General features: G+C 38.2%; 2 protein-coding genes across 6 annotated transcripts; one reads left to right on the forward strand and one right to left on the reverse strand.

The window, feature by feature from the left end:
- The first annotated feature begins 10,546 nt into the window (after nucleotides 1-10,546).
- Nucleotides 10,547-13,082, forward strand: LOC107762068 (uncharacterized). 5 transcript variants are annotated; one of them, XM_016580389.2, is made up of 4 exons: nucleotides 10,547-10,777; nucleotides 12,204-12,264; nucleotides 12,387-12,437; nucleotides 12,767-13,082. In XM_016580389.2, the coding sequence occupies exons 1-4, from the start codon at nucleotides 10,664-10,666 to the stop codon at nucleotides 12,928-12,930; spliced, it is 390 nt and encodes a 129-aa protein (XP_016435875.1). In that variant the 5' UTR covers nucleotides 10,547-10,663; the 3' UTR covers nucleotides 12,931-13,082. The 5 variants fall into 5 exon arrangements, with proteins under 5 accessions (XP_016435875.1, XP_016435871.1, XP_016435872.1 ...); XM_016580385.2 differs by having other exon boundaries at nucleotides 10,558-10,777; nucleotides 12,387-12,663; nucleotides 12,767-13,024; XM_016580386.2 differs by having other exon boundaries at nucleotides 10,558-10,777; nucleotides 12,387-12,685; nucleotides 12,767-12,904.
- Nucleotides 13,083-13,925: 843 nt separating this feature from the next.
- LOC107762067 (plastidic glucose transporter 4) lies at nucleotides 13,926-24,456 on the reverse strand. The gene is made up of 14 exons (XM_016580384.2): nucleotides 23,840-24,456; nucleotides 23,264-23,544; nucleotides 21,876-21,990; nucleotides 21,004-21,071; nucleotides 20,655-20,787; nucleotides 20,474-20,573; nucleotides 20,270-20,382; nucleotides 18,809-18,902; nucleotides 18,542-18,695; nucleotides 17,677-17,823; nucleotides 17,520-17,593; nucleotides 15,117-15,205; nucleotides 14,824-14,938; nucleotides 13,926-14,341 (listed from the first exon to the last, which is right to left on the reverse strand). Exons 2-14 carry the CDS (start codon nucleotides 23,520-23,522, stop codon nucleotides 14,159-14,161), a joined length of 1,644 nt encoding a protein of 547 aa, XP_016435870.1. The 5' UTR covers nucleotides 23,523-23,544; nucleotides 23,840-24,456; the 3' UTR covers nucleotides 13,926-14,158.
- Between the last annotated feature and the right edge of the window lie 3,424 nt (nucleotides 24,457-27,880).

Genomic DNA, 27,880 nt, shown 5'->3' on the forward strand with positions numbered 1-27,880 from the left:
TACAACCAAATCCTTATTGCTCCGGAGGATCAACAGAAAACAACCTTTATATGTCTTTATGGTACTTTCGCCTTCAAGCGGATGTCATTTGGTTTGTGTAATGCACCGCCGACTTTTCAAAGGTGTATGATGGCTATCTTCACGGACATGGTGGAGGACTACCTTGAAGTTTTCATGGATGACTTCTCGGTAGTTGGAGATTCTTTTGATGATTGTCTTGTGAATTTAGATAAAGTGTTGGCAAGATGTGAAGAAACAAATTTGATGCTCAATTGGGAGAAGTGCTATTTCATGGTCGAGGAAGGCATTGTCCTTGGACACAAAATCTCAAAGAATGGAATTGAAGTTGACAAGTCAAAGATTGAGGTGATTTCTAAACTTCCACCTCCAACTTCGGTGAAAGGTGTGCACAGTTTCTTAGGCCACGCGGGGTTTTACCGGCACTTCATCAAAGATTTCTCTAAGGTGGTGAACCTATTGTGCAAGCTTCTTGAGAAAGATGCTAAGTTTAACTTCGATGATGATTGCATGAGAGCCTTTGAACTGTTAAAGTTCAAGTTGACAACTACTCCCATCATCACAGCTCCAAATTGGAGTGTTCTTTTTGAACTCATGTGTGATGCAAGTGACGTAGCGGTTGGGGCTGTTTTGGGGCAATGCATCAATAAGATTTTTTCATACGGTCTACTATGCTAGTAAGACCATTAATGGTGCCTAAGTCAACTATACCGATACGGAGAAAGAGCTCCTTGCCATTGTGTTTGCAATTGAGAAGTTTCGCCCATACTTGATGGGTGCGAAAGTCATTATCCACACGGATAATGCGACACTTCTTTATCTAATGAGCAAGAAAGATTCCAAAGCTCGATTGATGAGATGTGTGCTTTTGTTGCAAGAATTTGATATTGACATCCAAGATTAAAAAAAGGAGTGAAAATCAAGTGGCGGACCACTTGTCTCGTTTGGAGGAGGAGGGGAGGTCGCATGATGGCCTTGAAATCAATGACTCCTTCCCCGATGAGCAACTCTTGGCCATTTCAATGAAGAAGTCGCCATGGTTCGCGGATCTAGTAAATTTCCTTGTGTGTGGTATCATCCCGGATGAGTTCTCTTCAAACCAAAAGAAGAAGCTCAAATGAGATTGTCAAGATTATTATTGGGATAAACCATACCTTTTTCTGATTTGTACAGATGGGGTGATTAGAATATGTGTACTGGAAGAAGAGCAATATGAAATTCTTGGGGCTTGTCATTCTTTGCCATATGGTGGCCATCATGGTGGAGCAAGAACGGCGGCAAAAGTCCTAAGTTACGGTTTCTATTGGCCCACTCTTTATAAGGATGCTAGTGAGATAGTGAAAAGATGCGATGAATGTCAACGGGCCGGTGGAATCTCAAAAAAAAAATGAAATGTCTCTCACTACCATTTTGGAGATTGATATTTTTGATGTGTGGGGTATTGACTTCATGGGTCCTTTTGTGAGTTCTTGTGGAAACACCTATATATTGGTCGCGGTTAATTTTGTGTCTAAATGGGTTGAGGCCGTTGCTTTACCCAACAATGAGGCGGGAAGTGTGGTGGCATTCTTGAAAAAGAATATTTTCACAAGGTACTCCGCGGGCTATTATAAGCGACGGGGGTCACATTTTTACAACAAGGCTTTCGACACTTTACTTAGCAAGTATGGTGTTACTCATAAAGTCACAACTCCTTATCATCCACAAGCTAGCGGTCAAGTGAAAGTATTCAACCAGGAGATAAAGAGTATTTTGTCCAAAATAGTGAATGCTAACCGGACGTATTTGTCCAAGAAGCTTGATGATGCATTATGGGCCTAGCGGACAGCTTACAAAACACCTATTGGAATATTGCCATACCGGTTGGTGTTCGGCAAAGCTTGTCATCTTCCAGTGGAACTTGAGCACAAAGCCATGTGAGCTCTAAAGAAGTTGAATCTTGATTGGGATGTAGCCGCTAACTTGAGGGTTGCACATTTGAATGAATTGGATGAGTTCCGGTACCATGCTTATGCAAGTTCGTCCTTCTACAAAGCAAATATTAAATATCTTCATGACAAATATATTTGGAACAAAGAGTTCAAGGTGTGCGATCTTGTGTTGTTGTTTAACTCACGGTTGAGGATGTTCCCCTGGAAGTTGAAGTTTAAATGGAGTGGCCCTTTTGAAATTGTGGGTGTGACACCTTTTGGTGTATTGGATTTGAAGAACAAAAACAATGAAGTATTCCAAGTCCATAGCCACCGAGTGAAGCACTATTTGGGAAAAGTTGGAGATGGTCACGTCGTGGCGGTCATTCATTTCAATTGATGGTATTATGCATCGTGCCGCAACGTTAAATCATGCGCTTCTTGGGAGGCAACCCATGTTTCTTTTTATTTTCTTTTCTTCTTTTGTAGTTAGGTGTTATTTTTGTGCTAACTTTATTTGAAGTGTGCTACAGGAATGAGTGTGCCTTATAGGAATTGTGGACACATATGCAGTTAAGTATTTAAAAAAATGTGAACTGGAATTGATTTGTGCGGACCTCACAATTTGGAATGCTGTAGCAAAAGTGCTCTGCGGCCGCACAAATGGAAGGTAGAAAATGCCAACTCTCTAAAGTTGGTCTGTCAGAAAAATGATAGATCTGTGGCCGCAACAGGAAATTTGCGGCCGTAACAAGGGATCTACGGTCGAACACAAAATTCTGCGGACCGTAGACAAAATGATGGTTTAAGCTCACCAGGTAACAGAGTGTGGACCGCAACTGAAATTCTGCGGCCACACTCGCTCATCTTTCCCTTAGAACACCATCAGTATACATAGAGGGATAGGGATCATGTTACACTTTTCCCTCTCTAAGCACAAAACTAGCACTAAATTGAAGTCTCTTGGTAAATCATCTACCCGCACACCCAACAATTGTGATCACTCATTCCTTGCACTCATTCATATCTGGTATGCCTAAATTCATTGTTATATTTTTGCATTTTTTTAGTATCATTTATAGCTTTTTAATTAGTTTTAGGCCATTTGTTAGTAGAACTAAAGCGTTCATTCATGTGGGGCTATATCTGTAGTGGGTCAACTAGTACATGCTCTATGGGGAACGGGTCAATGTATTTTCGTGCTTGTATGATGTTACCATGTCAAAATTTGCATAAGAATTGCAAGCCCTAGATAGAAGTAATGAACGGTTCATAATTCTTTTGAATTATGAGGCCGCACTTGAAATTGTGCGGTCCGCAGAAGTTGAGTCTAGGGCAACTTTAGGAAAGAATGGGTCTGCGGCCGCAAGAAAATTGTGCGGACTGCAGAAATCCCATTGCGGCCGCAGAACTGCCCTTGTCCTGTCATCAGAGAGTTCATTAATTTGTGACTCAAATATACGGCCGCAAGGAAAAATGCGTGCACCGTAGAAAACATGTTGCGGCCGCACATCCACCAATTCTATGTCATCAGAGAGTTGGCATGTTTTTGGTTTCTGAGTTACAACCGCAAGAAAAAATGTGCTGACCACACTTCACATCTGCGGCTGCAAGAAATAATTGTGTGGCCTGCAAGGCCTCATCTGCGGCTGCAAAAACAAATATGCGGACCACAGATCCTCATTCTGCAAGCATGATTTAATTGTGACCTTCACTGTGTTTTCTGGTGTTTGCTTATTCATCTCTTGTGTCCGATTGAACATTGAATTGCCACTAACAACTGCTTCTATTTTATACAAATAATGGTTCAATCGAGAGGCAGAGGTGATACTGCTAAAGGGAGGAGTGAACCTTCTAGGGGTCGATGCAAGAGTGCCTTACCCCTCGGCCAACAAAGAACAATCACAAAGAAACCAACAGCCGGGAGATGGAGAGGTGTAGATCTATCTGAGACGAGTTCATACGCCTCGTCTAGGGACGTATCATAGGGCGACTCAGCCTCTATTCAGAAATAACCGGCAGTACAGTCCAGGCCGTCAAGGAGATTTCAACTGAGGGACGAGCTGTCATCATCACACAGCACTTCCGAGGGTTTCGAAAGTGCTAGTCAGGATTCTGAGCCATCCACTACACCTATCCATGAGGAACCAGATACATCAGTTCAAGACATCCCTGATGATGGCAGAGGGGGAGATGCTACAGTTGCCGATATTGAAATGATGAAGAAGAAAGAGGTTTGGGAGGATCGGTTTGTCAGCTTGGCCGCCTTCACCAGCTTCCGTCAATGGTGGCCAGTGAGGCCGTTTACTCTTGAGCAGCAGTTTCAGTTGAATAATCTAGAGAAATATAACCCGGCAATGCTGAGACAGTTCAAGTAACGCAAGGGATGGATGTGATTCACCCAAAGTGTGGTGGATTCCAAAGAATATCTTGTCCGGGAATTCTACGCCAATGTGGCGCATATCAAGAAGGGGACAAAGGTAACCAAAATGCGTAACCTTAAAGTGAGATTTGGTCAAAATACTCTCAACACGTACTTGGTTTTCGAAGATATCGAGCCGAAGGAATACTTAAAGAAGTATGCAATGGGAGATGAAGCCCGACCTTGGTTAGCAGAGATTCTAGCAGCTCCTGGGCCGCTACCGCCATGGATCACAACAGGGGTTCCTATTCACAGGAGCACTCTGAGATTTGAGGCAAAGGGGTGGCAAACCTTTGTCTGCGGCAGACTGGACCCGAGCCAGAATGAGACCTATCTCCCAATTCCTCGGGCAGTTCTAGTTGCTTCTATCATGGCTGGGTACCTTATCAATGTGGGTGCCGTGATGTCGGCCAACATCTCGATGATTGCTCGGCAAGATGACTCATCCTACCGGTATCCCAACACTATTACAGAGTATTTCACGGATGCGAGGGTAGATCCAAGGGATTTTGATATAAAGGTGCGGACGAAGAAGCCTTTCTCATGGTACTCACTGATGGATGCGAACAACCCTAAGAGAAAAGGTCAGCCATCTACCACCACAGACCAGTCTGATAAGCCAGCGACGATAGTTGTGGAGGCAGTTGATGTTCCATCCACTTCGGCCGAGCCTTCCCTTAGTGTCTCAGCTATGCCTCCACCATCATCTTAAGTTCCTACTGCAGTTCCTCTCACAGGTTCCACATCGGCTTTGAAGCCGGTGCACATGCCTACTATCCCATTTTCTGCGCTGCGAGTCTCCCGGACATTGGCGAGCCTCAACAACTGGATACAAACAGCCACTGTAAAGCTGTCTGACTTATCCAGTACTATTGAAGCATAGCCTTCAGTTCAGGCACCTCATATTCCCCCGACAGTTGAGGAGACATTGAAGAAGATCCTAGAGAACCAGAACACTATCATAGCTACCTTGGTACAGCACGGGTCAGTGATCGAAGAGCTGGTCAAATAAGTAAAGAAGATGAGAAAGTCCCAGGCCAGTAAGAAGTCGGTGGAAAAGCTCCGGAGGCAGGTGACCAAGCTTGCTGCAGCCGTAGATATCCTTTTTGACATGCTGATTGACCCACACCCTTCAGACCCAAATCCTGCAGCACCATCAACTCCGGTGGCACCAGTTGGCCAGTCTGGGGAGCCAGACTCTGCTGCCGACACTGCCGAGGCAACGCGTTAGATGTTCACCAACCCAGTCACTCCCATAGTTGAGGATGATGAGATCTAGTTGGATGGGACTGAGGGCGGTGACATTGTTGTGGACACAGAGATGTCCAAGGAGCCATAGAGAGTTTTCTTCACTCTTTCCCCTCTTTTACTTTTATTTTGTTAAGCATTGGGGACAATTATTATCTTTATTCGGGGGTGGAGTTTATTTGATCTTACTTGCTACTTTCTGAGACAATTGGCCTGTAATAACTTGATATTATTTTCTTTCTATTTCTTATTTTGTATATATTCTCTCTTTTTCTCTCATTATGTATATTCAGTAGTTTTTGTTTAATTAGCCTCTTTATTTTTGGTTCCGTTATTAGTTCGTAGTTTGAGTTAGTAGCTTCTTTGTTTGTTTTATTAGCTCATTTTTATGTTTTAGTAGACAATAAGACTTTGGTTTTCTTAATGCCAAGGTTCTTTCCAAAGGTAGTTGTTGTGTAAACCATGTGACTTGTCCCAACGATGGATGTCGTGATAACCTTCTTAATGGAATGAGTCCGTTTTTTGTGTTTAGGTAATAATAGTAGTGGTAATGAATAAAAAGACCTAATTGATTCATGCTCGAAGAGTCAAACATGCTTCAATTAGTACCAATACACTTAACTATGTACTTATGGTTAAAAACAAGATTTCTGAAAGAAATAGCTCTAATTAGTGACTTTGCGACTCTTGAGTTAACTTTGGCGACCATCGAGTGGTTTAATTGAACCATAGTGATTTTTAAACTGGAACATGGTCGTTGTGGGCCCTCGACTCTGTCCTTGTTAACAATCCGATTGCGTGAGAGGTTAGATGCTTTGTTACTAGTTCAAGTACCCGTGCTAAAGGTCTAGAACTTGCCCCAAATGTGTTTCAAGGCGAAATCCTAAGTTTTGCTTGGCTTGAGAAGTGATTGTTGGCTTTCCTTGGCCCGTTTGAGTTTTCTATTGCCTACCAATGTTGTGATCCCTAGTCAACCTCGTTGAGCCTCGAGCCTTTCTCATTTGACAACCATGTTACAAGCCTTTACCCGTTTGATTGTGACCCTCTCTTGGCACCTGAGCTTTCCTTAACACTCTTGTGAAACAATTGGCTAAAAATATTAGTTTAGGGGAGAGACTAGGAGCTTCAAAAAGGTATCAAGGTACAAAAAGAAAAGAAATGATGCGAAGAAAAGGCAAGAAAAGAAAAGAACAAAAAAAAATACAAAATAGTGAATAAGTGGAAGAGTTGAAGGGATTCAAAGAGAGATAATGATCCCAAACATGAAGAAATAAAAGAGGGGGGAAATGAATGGAATGATCAAGAAAGAGTGATGTTAAGTCTCTCTAGTTTTTCAAGGAAAAGAAAGTGCCCCAAAGAATTGGCAAAGTGTGAGCCGAGAAATGAAAAATAGAGTGCTTAAGGAAAGGTGTAACCACTCACCCATATTGTATCCAACCCTAATCCAAAAGCCTTCATTACATCCTGAAAGAAGTCCTATTTGATCTCAAGCCGAGTGATCTTACATTAGTGGTGATCTACATGAGGGGCAAGCCTATGGTACTTGAAGTCGTACTTGCGACATTCTCTTGAGAGAGATGAGTGAACCTTTCATAAATCTTTGGATTAAGTGCTAAAATTATTAAGTGAGCCAGGAAACCGGAAAGTAGAAGAGGAAGAGTTTGGAATCCACCATGACCTACATGATAGAGCAAGAGTCCTTGATGAGTAAAGTCAACTTTTGATGCTCAAATGTCGCTTTAGAACTATATGTGCATAAATGTTCAACTTGTCGCCTTGTTGATAATACATAGGTAGTGTGGGTAATTGTTGATTCCAACTGATGTGTGGATGGATCACCTTCTACTCGCTGAAATGACCCTTAACTTTTGGAGGTGAGAACTAATTTATTTGCTTGAGGACAAACAAAGACTTAAGTTTAGGGGAGTTGATAAGTAGGGGATTTTGACTACTTATTAGCGCCTTTTAGCTTTTGTTTTAATTTAAAATCATTAAATTATGTTCCCGAAACTAATGAAATTGTGCAAAATTGCAGGAATGCTGGAAGTTGGGCTCTCGAGATAAAATCCGGCTAAAAAAGGAGCAGTCAAGCACAAGGAAATAAAGGGCACAGAAGCACACAATGTGCGATCCATAGAAGGAATTCTGCGGCCGTAGAAGAAATTACGGGCCACAGAATTCCATTTGCGGCCTCAAACAACGAAGGAAAAATCTACAGGCATTTGTGCAAATTGCGGACCGCACATGAATTGTGCGTCCACAAAAGATGGGCTAAGGGTCAAGATCAGAGAGAATGAAAATAGACCAAGTCCAGCCTCAGTGAATTGCGGACCGCACAAGATTTGTATGGCCGCACAAGATTGCCTTGCGGTCACAATCCTAATATTGCGGACCGCAGAAAGGTACCTTGTGGTCGCAGTTCTAAATTTGCGGACCATAGAAAAGTTGCCTCGCGGCCGCAGTTCAGAATTGTGCAGCCGCAGAACTCCAGCTCTTGTCAAATAAAGAAATCTGCGAACCGCACATGGAATTGTGCGGCCGCAGAACCTCCCGAGGGGCATTTTTATCCGAGATTATCAGCCTTATATAAATAGATGAATTTCACAAAATTAGGTCAAGTTTGAACCTCTGCAATTACTGTAACCATTTTTCTTTGCCATTTTTGAAAGTATACTTTGTTTTGGTGTATTTTACAATAGATTTAATCATTTTAAGCTTTAATTATGAGTTTAATTAGTCTTCTCTATTTTCTTCAAATCCAAGTATGAGTAGCTAGATTTTTACTAGGGTTGTGACCCAACCCTAGTGTGTAAACCTTATGGGTATCTAATTTAGTGCGTGTTTATGATTGGGTATTTATTATTTAGCTTAGTTCATGCTTTAATTTTGAAATTATTAGTTCATGCCTATTTGACTTAGTCTCTACTTAAGAAAGAGAGACCTAGTCTAGGATAACGTAGCCAACAAGAAATTGGGTCAATCAAGAGATTGATTAACCCAATTAAAGGGTTTAACCTAGAGATAGTAATAACCCGACTTGAACTTTTATTAACTATTTTGTGTGAATACCCATTTGGTCTCGAGAAAGCCAAATTGGGCAAAATCACTCTCTGACCGAGAGGTATTGAGTGGGTAATTTATAGTTGATAGCTATAATACACCTCAACCAATAAAATAAGTATTAAAGTCTTTATCCCATCAGGCGAACACCTAGGTAATGGTCACAAACCTAGGCTTTTTATCAATTTGAAAAAACCTCAAAAATAATTATCGCTAGTCTTCTTTCTTTATTTTGCAATCCTTAGAATAAAACTAAAAATAGAAAACAAATTTTTGTGTGGAAATTCAATCTAGACAATTCAATCACTCACATTGAAATATATACCCCTAACTCCCATCTTAGCTCCATGTGAATTCGACCCCGACTCTTAGTTGAGTTTTATTATTGCAAACGACCGTTACATATCTCTATTGAGGTGTGCATTTGGACGTGATCACTTGACGTTGTGCGTAAGATCTATCTTTCAGCGGGCATGAGTGCAGTTTGCTTAAATTTCTGACCTTGAAAAGTTTTGCTTTTTTCAGACTGGAAGACTTAAAACACTAATCGCAGTTGTTGTTGATGCATACTAGGCAGTACCTACGACAAGGATATAAACTTTTTCATCAATAAACAAAGCGACATTAAATACAATGGAATATAGTGATACACACTGCCATCCACAATACTAGATGAAAAAATACAATGACTATACAGTATTACACAGTGACAACCACAACTTAAAAGTATACAACAACAAACTTACAAGCAAAAACTTATTTTCTGCATAATTATGCTTCTGACCTCAACTACGATATACATTGAGATACATAATTATACAGTAAATATTTTGATACCTACTTTCACTTGATGTATGCACCTTAAACTGAAGTTTTTCCTTTACTGCCAAATGCTTCATGATTTTGATTGTCGTAGCCTTGTTTTTATAAATTTGACCTTCTTCTACATCTATGTGTGAGGGTCAGTTATTATTGTATTTTCATCAGATTCTGTATCCTGCCAGTCTTCTCTATCCCCAAACTCAATCATATTAATTGTATCATCGTTGTATCTTTCTTGTATAACTGAGCTTTGTGTACATTCTGAGGAAATCACAACAGAATTTAAATTGTAGCAGATCATGTCCATATCCTTTTCGCTCGATGTTATACAAAGGGGATACATTGTAAATTTAGAGTTTTTTCCAGCTCAAGATATACATATACAACCATATTATTGTGTATCATTATTGGTGGAGAACCATTTTAGACAGTGTATTTGATTTCAATAGCATTCAATGAAGTATCTATCATAAGTTGTTTCAAAATCACGTCTACAAAATCTTCAAAACTTATATTTGGAGTAACTATTACATCACCGATATTGTAATCCACAAAACTATTGTCAGCATTCCACCGGCCATCATATTGGATAAAAATTGGTAAATTTGCCATTGAAGTAGCCGAAATTAGGTCAAAATTCACTAATTCCTTGATTGATTTTGATTGTATTTCGTAGTTTCTTCATCAAAGCTATATCTACAGAGAAATCGCGAAAGGAAATTGTTGCTTCTTCAGTAAAATTGATCAATTTTGGAGTGAAATTTGGAGCTCCTTTTGAGAATTTTTTGAGAGAGAAGGCCGTGATTTAAACAATGTAGGTCTTTGTGAAATTGATACGCTTGAAAAACAGGGAAGGAAGGAAGATCTTTAGCGTGATTCTCGGATGGAAGAATCCTTCCTTGAGTGTATCTCTAATTTTTGGCTACTTTTGGTAAGTGTCTAATTTTGGACTAGAGGTTGATAAGTTTGAGTTTAAATTGGCTATTTCTGTACTTTTTCCTTTTAAAAACTGGCTAAACTCTAATAGCCGGTCCAAAAAGTGGCTAACTCAATTAATTTTTCGAAAAAATACAGTTTAGGGTCTCTATTATCTAGGCCCATTACGGTAATTGAACGCCGAACAAATTGTCACACGGCAAAACGGGTTAGAGTCGGGTCTCCACCAGGTTGGTGATCAGCAGCAATGGAAGAAGACGACGATGGAAGGAGAGAAGCTGCGATAGCATCAGTACCATCTCTACAACCCAATTTTACCTCTAAAAAGGGTCTTAACCCTGCTCAAATTTCCAAGTTTCAAGTAATCCCTTTTGTCCTCTTCATCACTTTAGTTAATTTTATCATACGATAAAATATCTAAATTGGACCAACCTTGTTGTTTGAAATCATACACCTTAAAAATTAGCTCCATTTATTCTTCTTTTTTCTCTCTGAAAAAGTAGTAATTGCTGAATGTGGTGGGAAAACCAGGATTTTTCGTTGGTTGTTTTTCTAGATTATTCCTCACTTTATTCATTTATTTCCAGTTTTGAACTTGTGCTTTGCTAGGAAATTTGGTTGATGTTACTTTGCAAGTCTGTGATGCAGCAAGTAACCAAACTTGTATATCCTTAAAACTACATATACATTGGCTGAATACATAGGACTAGAGGAAGTTGTAAGTCTTGATATTGGAGGTCTCTTTTCTTGTATGAGCGGATGCAGAGCTAGCAGTGTCATTTGTTCGCTCTTTTATGTTTGAATTGTGCAATATAAACATTTGCTAACAGTAGTCCAAGGCAAAATTGAAAAAGTTGAAATACATTGAGTTGTTATGCTGAAAACACTATAATTAATAGAAGGGTGTTAAGTTGAAATACATTAAGTTGTCTGCCTCACTTCCTTTATGTAACGTGGAATTAAGCACTTGCAAACTTTTTCAATTTATGAAGGGAAATTTCACTTGGAAAAGAAAATGTTCCATACGTTAAAATACATCGCACTATTTTACTCAGAATGCTATAAGCGATTGTTGGACACTTTTAAGGTTCTCAATGTTTATCCACATATATACTTTGATGTTCCAATTAATGGTCCCTTAAACATTTTCTCTAAGTCGTGGAGTAAGGGATTTTGTGGTTTTGGGCCAATCGGTTGGATACATAGTTACGAGATGATTAAAGCTCTCCAAAATTAATATATCAAAAGAATACTGAGGTACAGGTCAGCAACAACACTGAATGAATGATCTGACAAAGAGAGATTCAAAACTTGTTTGCCGAGCTTGGTGGCAGGGATGGTAAGTTCAGTGTTAAATCATGCTATCGGATACTGTTGAACCTATTGGAATGTTGAAACAAACATTATGGAAAATGTAAAATATAGGTATCTCTTTGTCAGATCATTCATGTGTTGTTGCTGACCTGTACCTCAGTCTTCTACAAATTTGTACTTTTGGTGCAGGAAAAACCTTGTAATTGAATTGGAAGACATTCTGGGTTTCTTAGACTCATTACTCTGATAGGAGGCAACTCCAGGCACTTTGTATACATTCAGTACCTACTTGGTACTGTTTTATTATAAAACTTATTAAAAGAACTTGCTTGCTGAGCTACAGGTTAGGGACAACATCAATTGACCATATGGAATTTGGATATAGAGATGCGTGTGCATTGTTATTTTTTTGTTCTTTCATCTTAGTATGACTGGATTGATCTTTTAAATATCATATGCGTTGGATTTGCCAGGAGTTGCACCGAAGACGCTTAAAAATAAAAGCAAGATCAAAGGTCAAGGATAAATCAAAAGGTGTGTTGTTTGATTCCTCCGCACTTTGTTTACATTTTCAACTATCTTTCTGTCTATTTGTTTTATTGTTTTCTATTGACAGTGAATTTCTAGTCAACATTGTGATGAAGAGAAGTTTTCAGGAACTCTTGCTGAGGTGGGAAAGTATCATGGTAAAGATGTCAATGCCAAATGTAAGGAGGCAATGGGTGAAAAATCAATTAAAATAGTTGAAGATTCTAGAATTACATTGCCCATAAGTAGTCTGACGGACCTTTCATCCTCACAAGAAGACAATTTAGTAGGACATTCACTGTCAAAAAAGCGGCAGAAGTTGCATTGGGGGTATGATCTTTCAAAATGTTTGCTATTGTTAGAGCAAACAATTGGATTTAATGCCATAGCAAATTTAACAGTATGGTACCATAAGTGTGGCATTTTGGTTGGTTATGTTTCGTTTCTTTTGCTTTTTGACTTTGTGTACTTTATGTTCTTATTAATCGTGCCTATTGACCAACTGTAGGCTTGATACCAAGGAGAGATGGGAAAGGAAATCCAATATGTAGAGATATCAGCTTCTGGAGTTTGCAATGCTGCTGCCATGTTAGATTGCTCCAAAATCCATTGGAGGCAGCGTCTTTGATCTACGGGTCAAATATAATAGATATATATTATGAATTAAGATGATTTCTGACTAAATTATCTCCCTTGTAAACCCAAGCTTTGAAGTGTCAAGATGTATATTGATCTCTAGGTTTATGAGGAAATGGGAATTAAGCCTCGGCTTAGGTGTAGATCAACCAATTTCTGCTAAATCGCTTTGATTCTTAAGGGCTTGAACATTTCACTTGTAAATGTGTGTGTGTTTTACTTGCTAATCGATAATGTTTTTCTTGCAAAGAAAGAAAGAAAGAAAGAAGAGATCATATAGTCTGAATATCCAGCTAACTGACTAGGAGTATGTTGCCTCCTCTTTATGTCAAGTGTCAACGCCGCCCAGTACCTTTTATGCTCTCAAACTGGTTTGTCTGGAACTGACGACTATCTTCTTAAACAAACTATATGGGTGTTTTAATTTTCAGAACACTGGCCCCTCTACACTGGGTTAGCATTTGATAGATTATCCGAACATCGAGTGATCTAGTTATAGGGTGGAGTTCAATTCGTTATCTGGTATTTGTTTAGTCATTTAGATAATTGACTTGAGAGGAGCTTAATGCACCGGGCTGCCCTTTAGTACCCACCTTCTGTGGATTCAACTTCTGATGCAACATCCAGCGATGAATCCAATTAAACTTCTTCATCAGGTATACATAATTTCAGTAACTAATCTCCCTAATACTGCCTAAGAATTACTGATTTCAGCTGCGGGCAGAAAGGTTTGAACACAGTTGAGTCCAGTATAATATTGTCGTCCCTCTGGTCAAAATAACCTATTTCAGGTAGGCAGTGAATGTCAGATGACACCTCATTTTTAACAGATCGAAGCTTCACTGAAGTAGTAAATAATCAAAGGCTGAGAAAACGTTTGGAGATGGATTTGGAGACTAATCATTTTGGAATAAAACTATCAAGCAACTTGCATTTTGGCATCTGAAGATAATCATTTATAGTATCTATTATCATCTTGCGTACCTAAGCTTCACTGATACACAAATATTAACGCCGAAAAAGTCTTGAGATGGATTCTGAAATACTCATTTATACGTGGATAATCTTTCATATCAGTTGCATGTTTGTTACAATGTCACACCATTCGTGATGCCGAAGTACCAAGAAAATCAAACAGACGTCTAAAAGGGTAAGTGATACAAAATCCAGTCTCAGCAACGGACTTCCACTGGGAGTATCTCTTCAAAATCCAGACCACTGGATGGCGGAAGCTGAAATTACTCAGCTGTTCATATGGTACCACTCATATTGCTGGGCTTAACTCACGCTCTATATCCTCCAGTGACCGCCCCTTTGTCTCCACGACATTACTGGCTATATACATAACAGCAAGAAGACAAACTGATGCAAATCCCAGGTACACCGTACTGATCCCAAATTTAGTTACAACGCTCAAGAAGTACAGACCAATAAAGAAGTTTGATATCTGTTCAAGGAGAAAGACGAGTTAGCTGTTAGAGATAATAAGTAAACATGGAGTGAATGAACCTTCGATTAATCTGACAATGCTGCAAATACCACCACAATTAATTCCTACTTTTTCATATTTATCTTCCTACAGCTCATGCTGGGAAAATAACAATCAAAAGCAAAAGATACTTCTTAAACGAAAGAAGTAAACAATAACACTAAAAATCAGAGAGCCAAGGGACTACTGAGTTTGGTTTTTCAATAAAATACACATTCTCCTTAGCACCCTGGCATGTTATATTACCCGAGAGGCGTGGCATTGAGAAATATGCTCAGAAGACATTTGAGTGTACTTCTGTCAGCACACATTTCAGCTTATTGTGATGTTAGGACTTTGGCATAAAAGTTTGCTTCCAGCATAATCACGGAACACCATAAATGATGTTTATAGCAGTTATAACCTTTTGTTCGTCAAAAAAAAGAAAAAAGAAGACTCACCCAATGCATCCCCAAAGACAAAGCCACCGCTTTTGCCCTAATTCTGGAGGCAAATATCTCAGGAAGTAGAAGAGCAGGAACAGGACCAGCACCAAGTGAGAAGGACAACACGTAGCTGCAGAAAAAAAGGTAACAGGAAATATATATACATTTCATTTGCATTCCTTTTTTAAAAAATAAAAATAAAAATTGCATTGACAAAGGAACAAAAATGGCCAAAAAACAGAAGAAATTGCTCCGGTGGAAAAAAGAAGAAGTAATGATCTAACAGCAGGGAAGCACATGATACTTACAGGACAGTACCAAGAACAGCTAGTGTGCCAGAATATGGTGTCAGGACCTTCCAAGTGAAGGACAAGGAAAGCAACATCATTGATGCAGCCTGTGAAAGGAGAATATGATGAGAATCAGAATAAGATGGATAGAACAAGATAAAGCTAAAACAGAATAAATCAGAAACAAGCCATAAATCAGGAGGATAAAAGTGTCATGTCCCTCAGGCCTCAGCATATGCATGCATGGGTTACAGCTAAAGAACCATCTTAGCATTGACGACTAGATGCAAAAAGAATGAGTTCAACTGCCAAGGATTGATTAGGATAAGACCGTGCAAGTCTTAGGCAAGCTATCCCATAGAGCTTCATGTTGGAATTTTCTCTGCGGGATGCTTATAGTTATGGAATATTTCAAAGACCTCAAGTTTACCTATATAAGACTAACTTTCCTTGTGATTTGGAATATTGTACTCACTCCTTATTTTGATTTTTTCATAACAAAACTTGTTGAAATGATAAGTTTTTTATATTTTTCATAAAAGTACCCTTCTCGGATATTAGTTATTGATTGGAAAATTTTCACAAATCCATCTAGGTTACATTTCTAATACTTACATTAATCATGGGTTGAGATATTACGTTCACTTCCTTATTCATAACGATATTGAATTCAAATAATAATTTGTTATACATCCCGAACTTGACCCATTTTTACCTTAATTATTAGGTGCTATATTTGTAATACAAAGCTCTATTCAATTTTAAACAAAAATCATTTATGCTATCTATATTGGAAAAATAGTACTATATGTGTGCTAAAAAATAAATATAGATAAAAAAACAAACTCAACAAGAAATTTTAAATAAGAATTAAGAGAGCCAAAAAAGAAAAAAAGGAAAAAGAAAAATATACGATGCTTATCACTTCTTTAATCATATCACATTGAACTCATTTCCTCATTTCATTAATGGACTGCTCGAAGTTTGTTCACAACCAACGATGAGGCTTCCACTAAGACGTGAAATGGCCATGACATTCATAGAAATATGCAGGCGTCGAACCAATTATCAGTTGGTATTATCCTAGAGGTGCGTCCCTTCCCCGGACCCTGCGTGAATGCGGGATACTTTGTGCACCGGGTTGCCCTTTTTTTTTAGTTGATATTATCCTAAACTTTGGGGTAAAATTAAGTATAATAGAGTGGAGAAAAAATGAAGATTCAAATCTGAAGGTATATAATCTCTGGACCTTAGCTTCTAATGGTTTTCCATCTCGCTTCAATGAAGCGAAGAAATCTGCAGGGTGCGAACTTCCACACCCACAACCTATTTTGTAGGTTCATATACTTACAGTTTGTCTATTAATTGGGAGAATTACACGTTTCTCCATTTTCAGTCAAGGGTACACAAGGACATCTTTGGAATAATAGAAATATTCTATCATTTAAATCAATCTTGTTACAGAAAAACCGAAATAAGGGAGGCTACTGTAAAACCTTAAACTACGAGGTAGGTTAAGGTCTGTGAAATTCTCTGTTATGGTTATGATTCTATGTTTCACATTATCATCTTAGAAGTCTAAGATTCACAAGGATATGATTCCAAGTTTTCACATTAGCATCTTAGAAGTCTAAGACTCACAAAGAGAAGTCAAATGCCATGACTTTTGACGTTTGGATTAGAAAACGGTTTGGTTCTGTATAGTTTTGGTCTCCTTCTAAAGAAAAAAATGTTTGTGTTAGGATTTTGCATTTGGTTTTGGAAGAACTGGTCGTGTGCTGTAAGAATTATTTTCTCAAAACACCAACTTAGCAATTTATGGTTTTATGGGAAACAAAAACAATGGATGTTTTTTTCCAAATCAAAACAGTTATTTCCAAACAGGCCCAAGCAAAGTGGTCTAGATATCCCTCTAAGCAAGGATATAAGGTTTTTAACCAAGAATATCAATTTTGATCATGAATATATAAACTGAGTTTTACATTTCTGTAGGTTCTTACAAACCATAAACAATAACAGAAAATGATTAAAAAAATGGTTTATTTATCACTTAAATTCAAACGATAAGATTCGTCATTGTCTCTACTACGTACATGAATTGCATCACACTATGACAGGGTATAACGTTGCTAGTGCTAGAGATAGTTAGAATTTCTGGAAATACAAGGTCCTTCAACAAACAAAGATTTTGAATGTTCTGTTTCGATGAAGATTTTTCTGTTTTTTCATGTGTGTATATGTGTGTGTGCGCGCGCGCGCGTGTGCCCATCCAAATGCTACCAAAATCTTTAAATTGATTACATGTAATAATCAACTAAAAGTAAAAATATCACTCCTCAAAGGATTAATGCAGTTCAGCTCCAAGTAAGTTGTATTTTATTTTTCACATATAAACTCCATCAAGGACTCAAAGTGACATACCATTCCAGTAAAGCTTATGAGCAAGAGACTCTTTCTTCCTTGTTTGTCCATCAAAGAGGATGCCACCATTGTCCCTGGATGAATATATACCTAATTAGAAAAATATATTCTATACTTAGTAACAGATGTTCTCGGAACTCTTGAGGAGAAGACTAACCAAAGACGTTGGCTGCTCCAACCAGAGCACTGGCTGCTACATCAGATGAAATTCCAGCACTTCGGAACACTGCAGTGGAATAATAGACCACAGCATTTATCCCAGCGAACTGCTGGAACAAGAACAAAGCTGCACCAATGCTAACAACTGCAATGACGACAACAATTAGACCATTTTGGTGGTACAATTGTCTCATTTTGGTTGTACAATTATAGCACAGAAAAATCAGGAGCTCAAAATATCAAATACGTTTGGAACTATGGAACGAGTGACCATAGACTGATAATATCACATTAAGAACAAACTCAGGTGGAGAACTGTGTGCGCACAAGCATAAACTCAGGCTTTTATTGTCTGGAGAATAATTAAGTTGTCAGTAACAGTTCTTTTCCAACCAAGAAGATTATGAAGGTCACGAATTGAGGAAGACAACAGAATTTAAGGTACATTATTCTACATATTTAGACCCAAACACCGCCCCTCCCTCCCCAAAAAAACAAAATAGGCAAAGTTGATTAAGGAATAACAAGAAGAAAAGAAAAGGAGATACATGCCAGACTAAAACCTATGCTTCAGTGATAATTAAGGTTTGGAACTTAAGAAAAATAACTGAGAGACGTTTTTCTTTATTGCAGCAGAACAGAACTACACACCACTGTTTGAAAGTTCCTGACAATGGTGGCGCATGATAATAGCCAAAAGCCGAATGTTAACAATATGACAGCATGTACAGAAATTTAAGTACGTTCTTAAACAATATGACAGGAAACTATTAGACCTAAGGATATAAAGAACTGAGGTTCACACGCCTAAACAGTCACGTATCATCAACATTATCTCCAATACTTATCGATCAAAGATATACCTTTCCAATAACGGCTACTAAAAAGATCAAGCCACCCAGCATCCGGTTCTGAAGAACCCTGCGCAGAAGCTTCCAAATCACCCATAACCTCAGCAACTCTTTCTTTACCATATAGCCTTTTAATAGATGTCTCAGCTTCAGAAATTCTTCCTTGCTGCCAAAGAAAAGTGAATAGTTTAATTATAAGTCTCCGACATAGATTTTGGCAGTAGAAAGAAAATCCATAACGAAGATTTCAAGCTAGAAAGAAAGATCACATGAGAAAACCTGAAAGAGCCACCGAGGACTTTCTGGAGAAAAAGCCATTCCTAACGCAAGTAAAACAGATGGAATAAGTGCTATACCAAACATTGTTCTCCACCTGACATGAATTGGGAGACAAGTAACTTAATGGATTTAACATTAACCCAAAAATTTAATCATTAACGCGAGAACTGCAAAGGTTAGACAAATCCATGCTCGTTAGAGTTTCTGAGGTCTGGCAACTACTAGTTGTAGAACCTTATTCATTTGTAAACAAGGTAGATGCAAAAGATATCAGTTAGAAACGCCAATAAGAAATAGTCAGTCATTCAACTGGCTGAGGAGAGATATATGGAAGTAGAATATCCAGTAAGGCCCTGAAATAAGTAAATAAGTAAATAAATAACATTAACAGGTAATCCTGTGGGGGCCTGCTTGCTCTGGCTTCAATTAGAAAAGTTAAAATTTGGAGGTACACAACTTGATTTTGGTGCTTCCAATAACATCCAAAATGGTTGCTTAGAGAAAATATTTCCTAAGCATGAACATTTTTGGCATCTGGGACATTCCAAAAAGATCATTGCATGTCAAAACTACAGAAACAGAGTATTGCTATCTGCTTTAGCACCAAAAGCTGGAGTATGGCACTGCTAATAGCAATTAGAACCATTGCTGATTAGAAGTAATCGTTTTACTTCAAATTCTTTCTCAAGGAAAACCAAAAACAAGGCACAAAGAAATTCCCTGATAAAAAGATCATAAAATCAATGCAAGACTTACAAAGTTTTGAAGTATTTGGGAAAAAAATAGATAATAAATTGCATAAGTACTAAATTAATTTTAAAAACTTAGAAGCCTGCCAGTAAGAATAGAAATACAGTAGTAACTGAACTAAAATTAATATGTATTTAAGTTGTAATATTATCAATAGAAGACGCATGACTATAAAGAATGAAAAATACATAAAGGTTAAAAATAACAGAAGATACATAAGCAGACTAGAGAATGAGGCACCAAAGTGATAAATTCTGCCAACTACCCCAACTTTGATCTCAAACTTGTCTAGAATTATATTAGACGCCTATTGGTTCTGGACTAATCAGTCCAGATAGAATCATTCATGCCATCTTGTTGGAATTTTCAACAACAACAACTCAGTATAATCCCACTAGTGGGGTCTGGGGAGGGTAATGTGTACGCAGACCTTACCCCTACCCTGGGGTAGAGAGGCTGTTTCCGATAGACCCTCGGCTCCCTCCCTCCAAGAACTCCCCACCTTGCTCTTGGGGTGACTCGAACTCACAACCTCTTGGTTGGAAGTGGAGGGTGCTTACCACTAGAGCAACCCACTCTTGTCTAATCTTGTTGGAATTTTCTTCTGTCAAAATCTTTTGGAAGGCCTATGGATGACTTCATGTACCAATCATTTAAAAGTTAAAGTAACTAAATTGTTTTCTGCTGTGAACATAAGTAATGAGAAATTACCACAAAGGATTTCCAGACAGAGGCAATCCAGCCACTAGTGCAGCAAGGATTCCAATGCAAATGAATAGCTGATTGACAGTTCCGAGTGTGCCGCGAATTTCTGTAGGTGAAATCTAAGCACCAAAAGTTTGTCAGGATGCTAGGAAAAAAAGTAAAACCATTGAAATAGTGTCAAAAAGGTGTAAATTTGAGTAAGATATACACCTCAGATATGTAAAGTGGCACAATAGCAGATGAGATGCCAATGCCAATTCCAGTAAGTAAGCGACCAATGATCATAGCCTGCACACTCTGGGCAGTGGTACTGGAAGTTTTGACATCATATCAGATACTTGTGTCAATGGTAATGATCAGACATTGTAGCTTTAACTATTAAGGTACATACCATAGAAACGCACCAACTGCAAGTGGAATCGCATCCAATACAAATGTCTTTGTTCGGCCAAATTTATCAGCCAGAGCTCCCCCAGTAAATGAACCAACAGTGGCGCCAGCAAGAACTGTGCTAACAATCCATCCTAATCAAAGCAATCAAATAAAAATTTGGTACTCCTATATCTGAACAAGGCTTGCCAAATTAAATTTTGCCCTAACACAGCCAAAATATTAACTCAGTGACAGAAAGGCTTCATAAAGGAACTGACCCTTTCCAGCAGCTCGGGAACCAGTAAAATAGGATAGTAGTCCATTGAAGCTATATTTCACATAAGAAAAACCATTCAATTAAAACTTGCCTTGTATAACAGTGTTCTCGACGATCCCAAGATCCTTAGCTAGGTATTCAAGGGCACCATTCACCACCCTGAACCAGAAAAATGACAGTTATCACTAAATAGCACAACAGAAACAGAGGTTACAAGTATAAACTGCCAGGCTTAGAATATACATGAACTAAAAATGCTTTGTCGGCTTGGAAAATGCCTGAACTAAATATGCTTGGTCCAGTCTAACTCAAAGATAGAGCAGACAGCCAACCAGAACTGAACCAATTCATCTATTTTTAGAATTTCTAAGCATGGCGGTAGAAACACTCCCCTATCCCATTAGAACTGTCCCATTCCCCTTTCTGTGGGTTCTCCAAGAATTATGTCAAGTTTATTAAAAAGAAACTTTTATCATTCAACTTCCCATCTTTTGGATGAGTTGTTATCGAGAAGGTATCGGGATCTATTTAAAGTTCAGAAAGTTGTTTGCCTCCCTTTTTGGGCCCCATTTGTTATTTGTATAACATAAAACTTAAAGTTATACCTTGAAATTCATAAGTTTTAATTATATGAGGCGAGAAGAAAATTCGAAAAGTTGATAGGGAATGCAAACTACGAACAAAACTTTGAGTTCCGCTCACGAGAATACACATATTTTTTGCTTATACAATCAAACGGCTGAAGTGGCAACCAAGACCAACTAAGAAAATATTGTGATTACATTTTCTTTGGTTATGGTGTGGGTCCAAACCAGCATTCACAGTCTACTTCCAACTGGTGTGTAAAACAAGCCAAACCTGGGGACACCCTTACCTTAATGGAGCGGCAACTATGATAACATATGTAAGGCAAAATAACAGTAAACGAATGCTCTTCAAAGTTCAATCAGTATAATGTCATACCCTAGGTGATACCCAAATAAAATTGCTCCCAGACAAGCTACACCCACATAGGGCAGTACTGATCCAGATGATTGCCCTTGAACTTTGAGAGGTGCTGCATCCTCAATATCTCCTCCTGCCACGCACCAATAGACATGATTGTTAGCAAGTTTCATGGCACCATGCAGGACCTTTATTTTGTTCCCATTCAAAGAGAGGCAGTCGGGTTGCAGCTTATTATTCCAATAAAATTCTTAGTACAACATACTCTGCTGATGCTTAATTCACATGGCAAAACAATGAGAAATATTCCTTTTTCCAAAATGAAACCTAAACACAACCTACTTCGAACAGATAGCTCAGGTGGAAAAGTGAAGTTAAGTTTACTAAACCTACATGTTCTGGTTGTTTCAGGAAATGAGATCCAAAACTAAGAAAAAGATAAGAGAGAAAAGAAAGACTTTTCACTCGGTTCCCATCCCGGATGAGAAAACTTAATGTTCTTTAACTATCTTCCCTGCATTATAACCATCCACCGGATATGACATCTCCTACTCATAACCTGTGCATGCAACCAGTGGCGGAGCCAGGATTTTCATTAAGGGGAGTCAAAATATAAAGAAATAAACTCACCAAAAAGTTAAGGGGTGTCATTATATAGTATATATAATATTTTTAAAAAAATATTACCGAGTTATACAGTGTAATTTTCCGGTGAAAGGACACCCCTTTGGAGCATGTGGCTCCGCCACTGCATGCAACCAGTTAGGACTACCCACCAATTGCTAAAGTTGACCATTCTCACCAAATTACAACTACCCCTACCACCATACCAGTAGTACAGCACCATAGCAACTGCAGGCCCAATTATTACCCAGTTTTAGTCGCCCATCCTTGTCCCTTCACCAAATCAGAAATGCGGTGATATACTGTTAGAGAAGGCAAAAAGGAACTAGAGTGCACAGTTCTTTCCACCTTATGTTTGCAACATAGCATAATTTAGAGCTCCTTCGCAGGTATAAGCAGAAACTGAGCCAATGTGGAGCAGTTGCACAAATGATCTGTAAGTGAAGACAGCAACAAACTGCCTCAGAATTCAATCCAATAGAGCTAATCCCTACAGTCCATATGAGATGCCGAGACAAGGTTTAACTAGACCATCATTGTGTCCCTAATCTCGTTAAGGAAGAAAATCTACCACAATAAGTCTTACGTGTCAATGAACAAGGGCATAATCTAAAAATGATACCAAAATATCATATTTTCATCACGCACAAGGACATCCAGAATTCCACACATAAATGGAGCAGAAAGTTGAGGCCGTGGTCGCAAACAACAATCAATTAATCAACCGAAGATATAATGTTGATTCAGTAAATAAATAAGAAAAGGAGACTTCTGACGTGTACCAGAAGCTCGAACACGGTGTGATCTGGCCTTTGCGGATGAACCAAAGACACTTTGAACAGTTTTCCTAGCACGGGTAAGTTCGATCCCCATGGAAGCAGATTCCATACCGACTCCGAAGCAACTACTTCTCTCCGGCATCCGGAGGCTTCTAGAAGCTAATGAAGTATTCCTTTTCAAGTCACCAGAGCCTTGTAAACTTCTACGATTCTGAAGGCCAAAACCTATGTTGCCTTTGACTGTGAAAGTTGAAGCTTGCATTTTGAGAGCCTTTTATGTTTACCTGCGGAGAAAACGTAGATATAACGGAAAAGTCAACAAAATAAACGGCAATAAACAAAGCAATACACAGGCGCCCATACTCCACTATTATTATCAGTCAAACAACGTTCATTTCATCGTCTGCACTAAACAAGTAATTTTATCCAGTTCAAGCACGACAAATCAGAAATCAAACCAGATTTGAAGCAAAGATAATCTAAAAGAGCTCGACAGCCGACAGTATGAAAGACAAATAAGAGAAATGGCTTTGAGATTGATAATTGAAAAAGCAAACAACTGGAATTAGGATCAAATACAGTGGAAATATGCCGAGTGAAGAGTTGAAGTTGATGATAGAAAGTGAAATCAAAGCCGCTTCTAGATTTGGCTTGTTGAACTCGTCTCCAGGAGCATTTGTGCGTCTGATAAAATTATATTTGTAAACTTGTAATTGAGACGATAGTGGCTTTGGGAAGTCCGATTAAAATGGCCTCTGTTTGCTTACCGTAGTTATTAACAACGAAGTTGGTGTAATTCACCCCTTTTTCTGTTATTCTCCTTTTTATTTATTCCCTTGATTTTATTTTTATTCAGCAAAGTGGTAGGCATTTATATATTTACAAAATTAGTGTAAAGTTCAGACATAAATCCTGATTTAACATGGCTAGCAAATTTAAAATGTCGTTAAGATATATAAGAAATTATAGTAGACGCTTTAAATAAAAACACTACCATTAAACCATAATATATATGGAATAAATAAGGGAAAAGGGGACTAAAACTAAAAATAAATAAAAAAGAAGAAAGTAGAAGGAGGGGGTTATGGATAGAATGCAGTTGGATTTCAGATTAGATTTCGGTTAGCGTTGGAGATGTCGCGGGCAGTACATGACGTGGACGGCGCTCTGTTCTCTCGGCATTGCTGATTCATCACACGTGAAATTTGGAAGTAAAACTGGCGTTTATATGACCGTCGTGGGCCCGTGTCCAGCTTATGGGTCGGCCCACCCATATAGTGACTTCTCATTCAGCTCAATGTATTGCTACATTACTGTTATAAATATATTATATTATTGATTTTCATTCAGTATTTCGTTATAAATAAGTTTCCTGAAGAATCTTATCCATATGAGATTTTGCCGTAAATATGTTTATCTATTTAGTACTCTATTGAAAATAAGCCTCATCCTTTCGGTACTCCGTTATGGATAAATATTACACATGATAGAAAATTATCTATATCTGGTACAACAGTTTAGAGTAGCAGCTTACACATCAGCTTACAAGCAGCTTGCAGTAGCAGCTTACACAGCAACTTCCTTTCTTCTATAAATAGAGGAGAATTCAGTTCATTATGTACATAAGTTTGAAGTTTGAATAATATATCAGTTTCTCTCTATACTTGTCTTTACTTTACTGTCTTTATTTTATAACACGTTATCAGCACGAGACTCTGCCATCTCGAGAAAATATTTTGAAAGTATCAGAGGTACGAACTTTCTTTTTCTAAATAATGTCAAATCTTTCTAAACTTGAGTTTGTAACCCTGGATATATCGGACAAAAGCTACATGTCTTGGGTGTTTGATGCCGAAATTCATCTTGATGCGATGGGTCAGGCAGACACCATCAAAGATAAAAATCATGCATCAGACCAAGACCGTGCCAAAGCAATGATATTCCTATGCCATCACTTTGATGAGTGCCTGGAAATGGAATATCTTACTGTTAAAGATCCAGTCATACTGTGGAATAATTTGAAAGATAGATATGACCACCTAAAGATGGTTGTTCTTCCACATGCACGTTATGATTGGACTCATCTAAGGCTACAAGATTTTAAATTTATCAGTGAGTATAATTCTACTATGTTCAGAATTATTTTCCAATTGAAACTATGTTGTGATAATATTACTGATCATGATATGTTGGAGAAAACTTTCACCACTTTTCATGTCTCGAATATGCTCCTGCAGCAGCAATATTGAGAGATGGGATTCAAAAAGTATTCTGAACTTATCTCACATCTTCTTGTAGCCGAGCAACATAATGGGCTATTAATGAAAAACCATGAAAGCCGACCTATTGGTTCTTGTCTATTCCCTGAAGTGAATGAGACGAACTTCCACCAAGCTAAGCGTCGAGGAGGGCGTGGCCCCAGTCGTGGTCATGGACGTGGTCGGGGAGGAAACTCTAATCGAGGTAATAACAATGCACCAAAGAACCCTCCTCACCACCAGCAGTGGAAAATGAAGGAACAAAAGCATGAAGCCGTGTAAGTAGCAAAGCCATAAAATGCATGTTATAGATGTGGAGGAAAATGGCACTGGTCACGTACATGTCGTACGCCAAAGCACTTGGTTGAGCTGTATCAAGCCTCCCTGAAGAAGACAGAGAAAAATGCTGAAGCAAATTTTATTTCTGAAGATAATTTAGACTTCATGCATTTGGATGCAGCTGATTATTTTGCACTCCCGGAAGGAGAAACAAGTCATGTGATCGGTAGTGAATCTGTAGAAATGTAAATATTTTAATTTTTGTTGTTTGTAGTAGATAGTATGGTTATGTAATTGTTGTACATAAATAAAAGTTATGATTTGAAAATGATGTTTACTATCATATTTATTTTGTTTATGTCATTTTGAAGAATATGGATAATCCTCAAATTGTGTTTGGATCAGAGACCAATCATGAATATATTTGTGTAATTGATAGTGGAACAACTCATGCCATACTCAAAGATTAGAAATACTTTTCTTATTTGCATAAGGAAAAAGCAAATGTTTCAACAATTTCTGGTAATATAAGTTTGATTGAAGGATCCGGAAGAGCTATTGTATTTCTGTCTAAGGGAACAAAACTTATTATCGATAATGCATTGTTCTCCTCCAAGTCCCGAAGAAACTTGTTGAGTTTTATAGATATCCGCCGAAATGGGCATCATGTTGAGACAATAAATAAAATGAACGTGGAATATCTTTGTATTACAAAGAATATTTTTGTCCGAAAATGCATTGTAGAAAAGTTACTAACTTTATCTTCTGGCTTATACTATTCAAAGATTAGTACAGTTGAAGCACACTCTATTGTAAACCAGAAGTTTACTGATTCAAATACTTTTGTGCTTTGACATGGCCGTTTGGGCCATTCCGGATCAATAACGATGAGACGAATTACTGAAAATTCAAGTGGGTATCCATTAAAGAACCTGAAGATTCTTACAAATGATAAATTTTCTTGTGATGCTTGTTATCAAGGCAAAATGATCACTAGACCATCACTAATGAAGGTTGGTATTGAGTCCCCTGCCTTTTTAGAACGTATACATGGGGATATATGTGGACCTATTCACCCACCAAGTGAGTTGTTTAGATATTTTATGGTCCTAATAGATGCATCATCAAGATGGTCTCATGTGTGCCTACTATCATCTCGCAACCTGGCATTTGCAAAGTTATTAGCCCAAATAATTCGATTAAAGGCACAATTCCCAGATTATCCTATAAAGGCTATTCGCCTTGATAATGCTGAAAAATTCTCATCTCAAGCTTTTGATTATTATTGTCTATCAGTTGGGATAAAAGTTGAATATCCTGTAGCTTATGTTCATACTCAAAATGGCATTGCAGGGTCATTTATTAAACGACTGCAATTGATAGCAAGACCACTACTTATGAAAACAAAACTGCCCACTATTGTTTGGGGCCATGCTATCTTGCACGCAACATCACTTATCCGTCTTAGAACAACACATTATAATAAATATTCTCCGTCACAATTAGTTTTTGGTCGTGAACCAAATATTGCCCATCTACGAATTTTTGGATGTGTTGTATATGTGCCAGTAACACCACCACAATGCAGTAAGATGGGCCCCCAAAGAAGGTTAGGAATATATATTGGGTTTGAATTACCCTCTATTATTCACTATCTTGAACCATTGATGGGAGATTTATTTACTGCTCGATTTGCAGATTGTCGATTTGATGAAACAAATTTTCCACAATTAGGGGGAGAGAAAAAGGAAATCAAAAGAGAAATTATGTGAAAAGTTTTATCATTATCTCACTTTGATCCACGTACCCCTATATGTAATCAGGAGGTCCAGAAGATCATCCATTTACAGAATATAGCAAATCAAATGCCAGACGCATTTACTGATTTGAAAAGGATAACTAAGTCGCATATCCCTGCAGAGAATGTGCCTATCCGAATTGATGTCCCAGCAGGACCATTTACTAACATGAGAGCTAGTGAACCTAAAACACGCCTGAAGCGTGGTAGACCTTTGGGTTCTAAGGATCGAAATCCTAGAAAAAGAAAATTGACAAATGATCAAAATGATATTATGAAGGGATC

Source organism: Nicotiana tabacum, chromosome 17 (assembly GCF_000715075.1).
Source record: "Nicotiana tabacum cultivar K326 chromosome 17, ASM71507v2, whole genome shotgun sequence".
NCBI lineage: Eukaryota > Viridiplantae > Streptophyta > Magnoliopsida > Solanales > Solanaceae > Nicotiana > Nicotiana tabacum.